At 39.1% G+C, this 12,161-nt stretch overlaps 1 protein-coding gene across 1 annotated transcript; it reads right to left on the reverse strand.

The window, feature by feature from the left end:
* Positions 1–2,390, reverse strand: LOC131886001 (spindle and kinetochore-associated protein 1-like). Its single transcript, XM_059234202.1, has 5 exons — positions 1,981–2,390; positions 883–1,011; positions 604–745; positions 382–509; positions 1–316 (listed from the first exon to the last, which is right to left on the reverse strand). Exons 1-5 carry the CDS (start codon positions 2,197–2,199, stop codon positions 128–130), a joined length of 807 nt encoding a protein of 268 aa, XP_059090185.1. The 5' UTR covers positions 2,200–2,390; the 3' UTR covers positions 1–127.
* Positions 2,391–12,161: the final 9,771 nt, after the last annotated feature.

Consider the following 12,161-nt stretch of genomic DNA (forward strand, 5'->3'; position numbering starts at 1 on the left):
TTCTTTTTTTCGTAAAATTGTATTTCCAACGTGTTAGGGTAACTACGGCGAATATGTGCAGGTGAAGTGTCCTGAGGGTTGTGGATTGTACTGAAATATGACTTTGGATTTAATAAAACTAGGCTTATTATCCCAGAGCACAATAACGCAAAATTGATCCAGGTCCGCGAACTTCTTTGACGCGCTTAAAGTGTCTTAAGATAGTAAAGATGCTCTTTCGAGCAGACTCGGACTTCAGATGAGTGGTGGATTTGAGATCTTCAGACACCAAAAATTGAAATCCCCGCGTTTCCTTCGTTTCGAGGGCCTTCATTTCCTGCCATGGGATGAATGTTATCAAATGATCAATCGCGTGTGAGTGAGAGCAATATTCAGACTTACTTTATAACGTTTCTTATCCTTCATCGAGGACATGGACTGGAATCCTTTGCCGTAAAATTCGTATTTATCTTTCAAAGCTTGGTTGTAGTCGTCAATAGCTTGATTGATGGCCTCGTAGGATAACCGTCCTGAAAGAATCGGAATCGACAAAAGCTTAAAACCTATCCATCCGATAATGCTTCAAAGAGAGGATGGGCAGTCATCCATAGCAGTTCATCTCACCCAACATATATTTTGGGATGGCATCAAATTCTTGGAGGGTCAAGTAGGAGACAGCATCTTTCACAATGGTGGTCGGTTTTTCTTTCCGGACCAGAGGCCCTTTCTTGGTCGGAGGTTGAGAATGGCCATTTTGAGTTTTTATCTGAAGGAGATAACATGAGGAATAATCGATTTGAACTTTGAATATCGGAATTAGTAAAATTGTGCACTTATTTAGTCATGCAATGTTTCCCTGTCGTCATTCAGCCTGATGAGGATTCCTAATGTTGATATTTTTACCTGGGTCTTTGCTTGTGTCTGTCCTTGGGCAATTTTGTTCTGAGGTAAGTAAGGACATTCAGGCAACTTCTGAGTGATGGAATCAATGATGAGCTTCTTTTCAGACATCAATTTCAAAAGAGCGGCCGCCTGTAACAGTTAAACAAGGATCATACTTCTTCTTTATTTTTTACAATTGTTTAACGTTAGCCCTATTTTGTAATTGCATCAAAAGGGAAAAAATCAAAGTAAAAGAGTGGAAAATAAATTTCGCTTGCCTTAGAGAATAAATATTGAATATTTTTCTTTCAATGCAAAAAATTGAAATTTAATTCCCCTCACTACTCATGCATCATGTTTGCAGCCACGAAATTTAGATAAATATATCAACTAAGGACTTCTGGTTGGAGAAGTCCTAAAGTGTTTGGTTTTTATATTAGGCAGATGAAAAAGTTTACCTAAGGGTGTAGGATCCGCCTTAACAAGTCAGTGAATCTAAAAATTACCATCTGTTCTTTTATGGGTTGTTTTCTCACGGGGCTTTTCTAACCGCTACATGGAATGTATTCCCCAATACTATTAGAATGACAGGTTATAATTCGTCTATTTATTAACTTTCAATCTTTAAATATCTTTGCATTGGCTTTTAGGCCTGGATTCGAGCCCACACAACCACTACATATATGGTACACCTGGTAAAGAAGGTTTACTTCATCGGACTGGGGTGAAAGCTCTATAGTGGTGATCGAGGACGTCTGCACGCAACTAGAAGCGAGCAATCAATCCAGACAAGGTCAATTGAGGGCAGTTTAGCCTAACGTCGGTTAGATCAAGGACAATTTGATTTCAAGAAGTTCTCCAACTCAAAATGTAAGCTTGTCGAGTGAGTGAGTTAATCAATAATACCTTAGGCCAGGAATGAGAGATCAATAAGGGAATTCGATCTATGAGTTTCAAGATAAAAGAAATTAACCCTTCAAAATGTCAAACTAGACCAATAGTCCGATGACGGATTCGCTGCCATCAAAGTTATTATTATTATTCAACAACTCCGGGATGGCCCTCACTCAAGTCCGTTCAAGTGACGGTTCAACCTGCCCGCCGACTTCGATTCCGTACCTTGGCCTGTTCTTCTCTCCAGGATTGGAGCAGGCCCCGATTTTCCCGGAGACTCTGCTTCATCTGAGCCAAGGCCAAGGCCAAGGAGTTGAGAACGGCCACAGTGGAGGGTGGGTGGCCATCCTGGGCCAATGACACCAGATTCGAGCACAGTGAGAGGCGGGCCTCCATGTGGGCCCGCAGATCAGCCACCGAACCCGGCACGGGTAGATCACTCATCCTGGCTAATTGGTATGGGGTCAGAAAGGCAGGGCCGGGGGCGATGATGATGATGATGATGTAGTCCAATCTCGAGAGAGACTCAAGTAGAGGGGTAGAGGGAAGAACGGGCTTTCAGAATTCAGGTCCAGACGATCCAGACGATCCAGACGATCCAGACCGCCACTAACTCAAACTGTTGTGGAAACTGGAAACGCGGGACACGAGGTTTCGTGTTTCGGAATTGAGCTTCTGTCATTTAGTTGAAGGTGCTTAGTAAAAGTCCATAAGAAACATTGATTTCATAACCCCGATTAAACGGATTTAGAGTTAATGATTTGTTCTCATGGTTCTGGGGTTATGGCTTTTTTATGATTTGTTCTGCTTACCAATATTGGTTTGATACCTTGCGAATTTTTTTTGACCTGCTTTTTCATGTTTTGTTTATAGGGACATTGAAGCAGGAAAGGAAAATAACGTCACCGTCAAATTTGGGGAAGTTACAAGTTACTTGCTCTTTTGAAGCTTCACAGGTCTTGGTTAAGAATTGTATCAGTGTTCCAGTTCATCTATCCATAAAAGGAATGGGTCATTTAGCATTGCTTTGTATTACTTGTCACGGAATTGCTCATTAACATGCTTAATAGTAACGTTTTAGCTTAAAAGCTTAGCTTAAAAAAGCCATTTTTCGACTTATTTTTACTTTTTAGAACTTTCGGTTTTTTTGCAAAAACCTTTTTGAAAACTTAGAAACTGTTTTTGTTTAATATTGCGCATTCTATCTTGGGGTTTTAGTACCTCTATTGTTTTGAAAAGTGCCCTAGTGACCTCCCAAAATTTATGTTGATATCATCATTCAGCTGCTACTTAAAGGAGTCATCTCTACAAGCAATATGTTTTGCGTTCTGCACTTCAGAGGGCGCTTTGCCGCTCAGCCTCGAGCAGTCAAGGCAAGGCACTAGCAGTTTATTTAGCAATCTACATTCAAGAAGTAGCTCAGTCTGCCAACTCAAATTCGTTGGTAGACGAAATATCATATTAAGATTGAAGACAAACTTGATCCACCATGGATTCAACCAACTCATTCCACAGGGTTAAGGGTGTTTCTTGTCATTAGAATTGAATTAGTGTGGTATTTCTCAATAAAAAGTACTTGACACACTGATCTTTCGCATGCTGCCAGTCTCAAATTGGACAAAAGCACTTCAAAAAAGAAAGGACAACCATATTCCGCAAATTACATTGTAAAGTATATAGGGACGAGTTTCTTGATAGAGTCGGGAAGCACACATGCGATAATGTTAATCTGAATAACCTAATGAAATATTATGGCAATCTGAACTTATGAAAAAATTGATTCAGAACGGATTTAGAAAGTAACACAATAGTAGTAATAATCTAAAATGCCATATCCATGAATCAACTTGTCTTCAAGTAAAATTTGGCAGTGTCATTGAAGAAAATATTCAATGATCCCGGTCATGATAGAACTCTTTCGTATGCAGTGCATCAGTTCAAGATTTGTTTGGAAACTTTTTCGTTCTGCTGATCGTTTACATTTTTGAAGTGGAGCCACTTGTCAAACCACGCGCGTCTCTTAATCTAGGGTCCCTAGTCACGCTATCCAAGCGCCGCAGATTCACACACTATAGACATTAAAAATTATTGGGAGGAACAAGGCAGGTTTTACAATGTAGCTAGAAGAATTCTTGTCAACCTAGTTTTTCCCTATGGTTCAAGTTATCAGCCATCCAAGTTCAAGTTAAATTTGAGCTAAACGGGTGATACAACATGGACGAATAAAGAATTTTGATATGCATGAATAAAAATTACGAGTGAGATGGATTCGTGTAATTGTCCAAAATATTTTCATTGTTAGTGGTTGCCAGTGCAGAAACATCGAAGAACTCCTTGAAAGTGAATCAAGGGTGTTTTAAACACTACTGAGCGAAAAAGAGATTTCTTGATCCTTGAATTCTAATGCCAATAATCTTGAAATATAAACAGTTCAAGAAGTGAAAACTGGAGCATAATGGCTGGCAATGATGAGCATTAGCCTCTTTGAAAGGATGGAGGTTGAAAACCGATCCAAGGTAAGGCCTAAATCATCGCTTTTGCCCCGTTTCTTAATAGCCCCTTTACGCTGCACGAAAAATATTTTACGTTCTGCAATTCAGAGGGCGCTTTGTCATTCAGCCTCTACCAAAAAAACAGCCGTTCAGACCGGCAGAACTACGGGAATAATTCCAATATTACTGTGTTGGTCAACATAGCTTGGTAATTTCGATTATATTTAGAGGAATGAGGGAAAGGGGGAGGGAGGCGGGGAAAAACTCTCCAAATGGACATCTACCCGATTTTAAACAGCAGAATAGCTACTTGACTCAGATAGAAGTAAATAAAGGGCCTGGTTTCATCGATGGTGTAGCTACCAAAGTTCCGCCCCACAATGCAATACCAAGTGGGATTGTACTTCTTGTCGAACTCCATTTTGATGTACGCGGCTATGTCCTTCTCACTGTTGCATTTTTCCAGGGCTTGGGTGGCGAAATGCACGGCGTCCTGACGCATTTCATCGGACATGTTTGCATTCTTGATCACGGCTCTCCGGTCACTCATCTTAAATTTGAGGGAATGGGGTTCTGGAAGCAAAAAAATACATTTCAAGAACGATTTATCATTTGGATTTGAAGATTTGAGGTTTAACAAAAAAACAGAACAACAGGAAAAACATTATCTCAAATCTTTGCCTTTCGTTTGATAAAACTGTGTCTACTGGGCCTATCCGTCAAAAACAAATGAAGAGTTCAAACTTGTAGAATTTCCTGATGTCCAAGAAGTCATTCCTCCTGGTCAGCATGGGTTCCGAGCACATTTTAGCACGGTTTCCCAACTGATTGAGTATATAGAGCATTCCCCAGCGCTATGAAAATGAACGGCTATAATTCGCCTATTTATTACCTTTCAATCTTTATATGGTATTTGGTCTACCAACGAATTTGAGTTGGCTGACCAAGTTCGTCCTTGAATGTCGGGTTGATCTGGAACCTTACTTAAAAATTTGTCCAAGTTTGACTTGAAAGATGCTACCGGATCAACAATGCCTACGTGTTCCTTACAAATGTCAGAGGGGAGCAAATTAAACAATGAAGGAGCCCGAGAAAGAAAAGATGGGGATTTCATTGTTCCAGCTAGCCTGGATTGTCGAGGGCTTGAACGTGCTCTCAAAACGTACATTAAGCCTCTCTGGTCACTAGAATTGACCCTAAATACTGGGCTGGGACAAAGCTCATGGATACTTTTGAAGACGAACAGTATCAGATACCTTTCGTACCTTCTCTGAACACTGTACAGCCCCAACTTTTTTAGTCCCTCGCAATACTAGAGCTCATTCATTCCTGTGATGTTCCTAGTGAAACATCTTTGGACTTGTTCGACCTTTTGCAAACCTTGCTGAACTCATTGGAGCCCAAATGGGTGAAGCATATTCAAGATGTGGCTGAACAATTGACTAGTAGAGAGTGGCATTGTAATACTATGTCTAGATTGAACAAATGATAAGTATTTCTAACCACACATTTGAAAAGCTTTACCCACCCTCAACTGGATATGATCATTAGAGGGCGGTAAAAAACTTTTTGCGATTGAGTGTGAATTTCAAAAGGATTTTAAAACTAGTTTTCCTTATAGTAAAGACTCCTTAACACAAGTCTGCATTTGCTCCTCGACGTTGCAGAATGTGAATCTGCTGTGCGGAAAACTAGTTTCCTGCTCTCAACTGCCTCATGCGGGCTTCCTTTTTATTGCGTAAGCGGTGCGTTCCAACATTGCTCACCGCTTGTCCACTAGTAAGGGGTTAACAATGTGATATTGTTAACCGCTTGTCCAGTAAGCGAGAAATAAAGTACTTGATTGCCCGGCTTTCTTGCACGTAGCAAGATGGTGAGACAGTGACAGCTTGGCGTAGCAGGGTCGTAGAAAATCGGGCGGAAGGCCCATGAGACAAAATCGATCAGGAAAAGGCTATGTATGTTAACCTGGAAATGCGGGGGCTCATCCCCAGGGCCCGGTCTTGCTCGTTTCGTTTTAGTTGACGCCCCTCGTGCTGACGCACTCGTGGCGCCAATAAAATGAAACTCTCGCTACCAAACCCTGGACATTATCTCCATTATCTCCCGCATTTCCAGGTTAACAAATAACTATTTAACGACCGTTTCGAATTTACCATCAATGGTAAAAAAAATTGTCACCGGTCTCTAATCTTTCAAAGTTGAAATTTTAGTTGGAAACGCAAATAAGGTTGCTCCCAACACCTGTTGATTACGTTTTTAAAAATAATATCTCTTTGTAGGGTTGAAGTGGATTGATTTGCTAATCCGAGCTAAAATACGAGATGCTATTTTACAAAAGTTCAATAACAACGAAAATCGGTACTACAGTAGAAGTCTTGGCATTTGCACAAACACTTTATCAGTGTTGTGGGTACCACCGTGAGTTCTAATGATAAGTCAAGGACGACTTCACCACTGGACTGGAACAGGGATGGGGGAAAATGATTAATTCCAATGAATCAAATGCATTTCTCTTTACATGACTCAATTATAGCCTCAGAAAGCAATGGTCAGATTTGATCTCAATCGTACGTACTTGTCAAAAGTTATCAGCATTAAAAACTCCGACGGGGATGGGCCCAAATTGAGTGAGCTAGCACCACGTTGGTAAGATCTTACCAAGGTGGTGCTAGGCCAGTCATTTTTTGCCCTCGTCGTACTGAGTTTCAAGACCTCGTTGCTCTTGAAGCAGAAATTCGATTGAGGTCAAAATTGGCGAACGCTTTCTGAGCTAACTAAAGTCCAACTTGTGTGAAGGCACATGCATTCGGTTCATTTGGATTAAAGTTACGTCTCCCCCACCCTACCGTCCCTGTCGACTGATGACGTCGTCCATGAATAGGAGTCTATTGAGATTGGTGACGTTAGTCAACTTCGGCAATTTGATGATGGTGTAGTTACAGATCAAGATGCTTAAGCGGCCCTCAGGGACTTGATCAGTTTCTGATGAGATTCTTACTGGTCGCGAGAGGCTAGAATATGTATTCCGTAATGTGTAGAGTGGAGAAAGTGAGATTGTTAGGGCGTACTCTTTTGCATCAAACTAGATTGAAACCAACCATGGCTAGCTGTTCGTCTAGGACACCTGGGCGAATTAAAGTTTCTGCCATGGATATGAACTTTTTATTTCACATATTGGGGATAGTTGGCATCTTTTGTCCCTGAGTTTACTTTATCCAAAGCTAAGATTGCTATTTAATCTTCAAATTTACATTTTAAATAACGATGTCACACAATAGCCAACCTTATTCTCAAACGTTTACTTATTTGTCAACTCAAGTAAGAACTTCAAGGAATCCAAACAATGGTTGATGCTCTAAAATAAAAATAAAAATTTAAAAAAAAAATGGGATTAATGGACCAATGAGGGGACAAACAAAACAAATTCATGATAGAAACTATTGAGCTCTGCTCATGAAGTATTTATGCTAAACATGTGTAATCCCTTTCACCTTTTCTTCTTCTCATTATCACCAATCAGACTTACTCGGGATCCTTGCTCGTTGTTCTGTTGGTTTCCATGGACTTGGTAATGGGTCCCACATTTGTCGGAATTCCATAACCTGGGAAAATGTACAAAACATTGATCTTTTTATTTTAGGGGAACTCGGTCCGGTCTTGGTCCATGGTCACAAGAGGGAGTTGTATAGGGAACTATTGTCTTCTGTTGAAATGATGGCGGGATGAAAAATCAAACTGGCTAATGACAGTCATAGTACTTTTACAAAACTTTAAAAAACAAATGCCTCTAGACGAGAATTGATGCTAGAATTGAAGAAAAGTCTAACATAAGGCATGATACCTATATCAAATTCGATCTGGTTCGGTTGACCGAAAAGGGAGATGGTGTGACTGATGGCTCACGCTCATACCTATTATTCTAGTCACCCTCATAAAAACCTGATCTAGTCAAAAACATTTAGCCTTCTCATTAAGCATCCCATAAGAACATGACAGGTATCACCTACATCATGTACTTGTCTGCACATTACTGATGGGTCATGTCAGGCTTTTGAGACCAGATTCAACAACTGAAGCAAAGGCCTGGAAATTTATTGAACCCAAAGTGTGGGGAAACTTTATCAATCAAAAATTTTGCGTTAAAGAACTTTGTCATGGACTTTTCACCAGGATGGCATTTCAGGTTTGGACTCTTTTGTCCACCCCTGTTCAAAAGTGTCCAAAAAACAAATTTTTACCTACTTTCTCTCGCTTTAGACAGCAAGAACGTACAAAAGCCTCCATCTTCATAAAGTTGGCAAAACGGGTTCAAAAAGTAAGTTAGCTGAATGTTACATGTTAATTACACACAAAACTCAATGCGTATTCTCTAGGTTCATCTTATCAACAAAGTCATGCATTATTTGCGAGGTTAAAAAATGCCAAAAAAATATATGGATGCATAATTTTTAAAAATGAATCATTAATGTTGTAATAAGCAATTGCTAACCTATTGCAAGTTTCATGGTTTAGTTTTAGTTAAAATTGGCAGCCTATCGAAATTGAGTTTACCATCTTAATGCCTTTATAATAAGTACTTAGTACTTTACATAACTTAATCTTAACAATTAAAATACAAATCTATCTTATTAACCTAGATGAACGATATTTGTTCATTACTTCAATGCTGAAATTTCTCAAAACAATAATAATAACCCTCAAAGTATGACTAAATTTATCTTGTTTACAAAGATTACTTGTTGCTTACTGTTTGCACGTACTAATAGGGATTATATGTTATAATTTAATCACTTCGTTTCTTGGTTAAGACAAAGTTTATGTAAAGAAATTGTATGATTTAAGGTTTCAAACTTTTTCCTTGTCTAACCAATTTCGGCACATTTGTACCTAATTTTGAACACCTAGTGCCCGCTTTTTTCCACTTTTGGACAGTTATGACCACTTTTGAACATTTTTGGACACTTTCGAACACCTTCAGACATTTGGTGTCCAAAAGCCAGCATGATTTCCAAAATTGTCATCCCTGCTTTTGACTCCCTCTTTTCCTCATCCTGAGGATTCATAACAGCAGAGGTGGATTCTTTGAATTGTTTTCATGCTCTTATTAGTGCACAAATTAGTACTCGTCCTCAATTTTGCGTTCTTTGAATCATGCCTAAATTCGGTTACAACCAGGGCATTAGTAGTTCCTCAATAAAAGGAACTGATTATAGTTGCAGTTACTTTGGTCATAAAGAGTAATTCGTTACACTATCGTTACTCGCCCAAAAATGTAATGGCGTTACTCGTTAAATTTTAGATGGCCTAAGTATATTTCAGGTTTTTTGCCTCATCAAGACCACACTTTGTTAAATTAATGGTCTTACTTTTGTTTTAAACAGTCCTAAAATCTAAAGTTACCCGGCTAACATGTTTTGTTGATGAGCATTGATAGTTTTTATTTGCTTATCATTAGTGATGGGAAGGGGGCCTCCAAGCTCTCAAGCTTTGAATTTAAAACCAGGGTGAGACCTGATCCAAAGAGTCTTTAATCTAGCTTAAATCCAACCTACTTACTAACAGCTTTACCATTTTGACTCCAATATTGAAAAGTAAAAGTATGAATTAAAACGTATATGATATTATAGTGTCCTCGAATGATAGTGAACGACGGTCCCTCGAGAACGATCGGAGACTCTAAGAAGCCCATGTTTTGATAGCATGTAGACAGCTTTGCCAAGTTGATAGTGCGAAAGAAAAAGTGGAAGAAATGCCAATCCAGACACGTCAATGATGTCATTCAGGATGGCCGTAACCCATGACAGTTGTAGACGAATATGCAAATGTGTATATCCCCCATAACCGGACAGGAACCCTGATAACCCGAAAATAAGCCGTCACCTTAATCTCTTTCCCCCCTTCGTAAGCCTAGCTAGAGGTGTATAGGTGAAATCAGCAAGATGTTCATCTAACACATGCCAATGCCAACAACTAACCCATGTTTATGTAAGAGTCATAAATTAGAAGAAAGCGAGCTATCAAGGAAGACAGCTAACGAAGAAGAGGACAGTTGATATTCTCACATTCAACAGTCATCAACTCCGGTTCTATAAGCCTCTGTCATACAGTAAGGTCTCACATTCTAAATATACTTATTCAAGTTTTGGACGCTCTCGCCCAAGTTATTTCGCCATCGGTCAATTCGGAGTCGATATCCGGTTCATTACAATATTTTTTTGAAAATAATTTTCCAAATATTTAGCGTCTTTTAAGTTACTCACCAAGCATTGGTATTAGTGCTTCTCTTGGAGTACACATCATTTAGACATTTCACATCTAAAACTAAGATGCTTTCCTGAGATCAACTAATGATGAAGAATAAAGTCAGATGGATATGGGGAGAGTTGAGAAATTTGGTGCAACATGCTCAGGCCGAACAAAGATTTCACTCTGCATCTGGTCTTTTAGTCCAACGGAATTTGAATGAGAAGATGAAGCAGTTGCAAATATAACAAGATTTAGAAACACAAACACATTCATTGTTGTTAAAAGCAAGCGCAATTTTCAGCCCTGAGCTTCCTTTTTAGGATAAATGAGAATACGAAAAAAGTAAAATTTCTGTTAAGATTGCCGTTACGCTTCAAATTTCGTCAGTTGCCAAAAGGGAAACGAAAAATTATATGCAACTCCGGAGTATGAAAAAAAGAAACGAGTAAAGAGTATTTTTTGGGTTTTTGGGGTCGTTACAAATACTCCATTTTAAAATGTAATGGAGAAACTTTTCATAATAAAGCTATTTATAGAAATCATCCGTCCATCTTGCCTTTCAGTTAATGGAAGACTTGATGCTGTTATGGGTCAAGGGAGGTTATTGAGAATGTATTAAAAAGCTTTTTCAACCATCTGTGTTTGCTCATAAAATTTGAAGTTCATGCAATGCTGTAAGATTCTTAGTTTTGATGATATATAAGGTTATAGTTGGTCGTCCTGTATATGAATTTCAAGGAGTATTTCATACCACACGAAAAATCACATAATTTCTAGCGTAGATTATTATTTTGTTAACAGTTTCTAAAACAAATGGTCCTATTTCCAACACAAAAACCCGGGAATAGCTTGGATCTGGTCCTCTCAAATACCCAAGACCGAATCATATCTGTAGACGAATTAGATCCAAAAAAGATCGAGCTTTTACAGCAAAGCACGATCTTTTCTCGATCTAAGATTCCCTCCTTTGCTTTAAAAACTGGGCTCTGGTTTTGGAGTGAAAGCAATTTCAACTGCTGACGAGTGGTCACTCGTTACAAGAAGCAAAACATTCGTCTACAGACACAAATATTATCACATAAATTCGAAGAGGTAGCGATTCAAAGCTCACCGACCAACCCTCCTCCCATAGCCCCCTTAAGCTGCACGAAATATGTTTTACGTTCTGCACTTCAGAGGGCGCTTTGTCACTCAGCCTCTACCACGTAAAGGGCCGATTGTGCCGATTCCTTTATATTGAATAATAAATTGCTTGTGTTGTTTTTGACAAATTCTATTAAAATCTTATTTATAATTAATGCCCCGGGTCACATAATGTCCGGAAAAGGAATTGCGTTCAAGGCAAGGCAAGAGCAGTTTATGTTATTAAAGAACCACTCAAGACATCAGGTGAGACGTATAAAGAGTATTGGTAAGTAATGAGAAAGAAAGAAGAGAAAGAAAACAAAAAAAAAAAAGAAAAGAAAAGCAACACAGAGATGGAATACGATTATGAGATATTAGTAAGTACATTGTTGTCTAGTTGATGTTTGAACACGGCCAATTTTCTTGACCAACGGATGTTCAGGGGTAGCTGGTTCCAATATTTGACGGAGCGAGCAAAAAATGAGTTTAAACCCAGATTTGTTCGCATGAAAGGAGGCCTGAGGAGATCTAGTTCAACCC

Source organism: Tigriopus californicus, chromosome 9 (assembly GCF_007210705.1).
Source record: "Tigriopus californicus strain San Diego chromosome 9, Tcal_SD_v2.1, whole genome shotgun sequence".
Lineage (NCBI taxonomy): Eukaryota > Metazoa > Arthropoda > Copepoda > Harpacticoida > Harpacticidae > Tigriopus > Tigriopus californicus.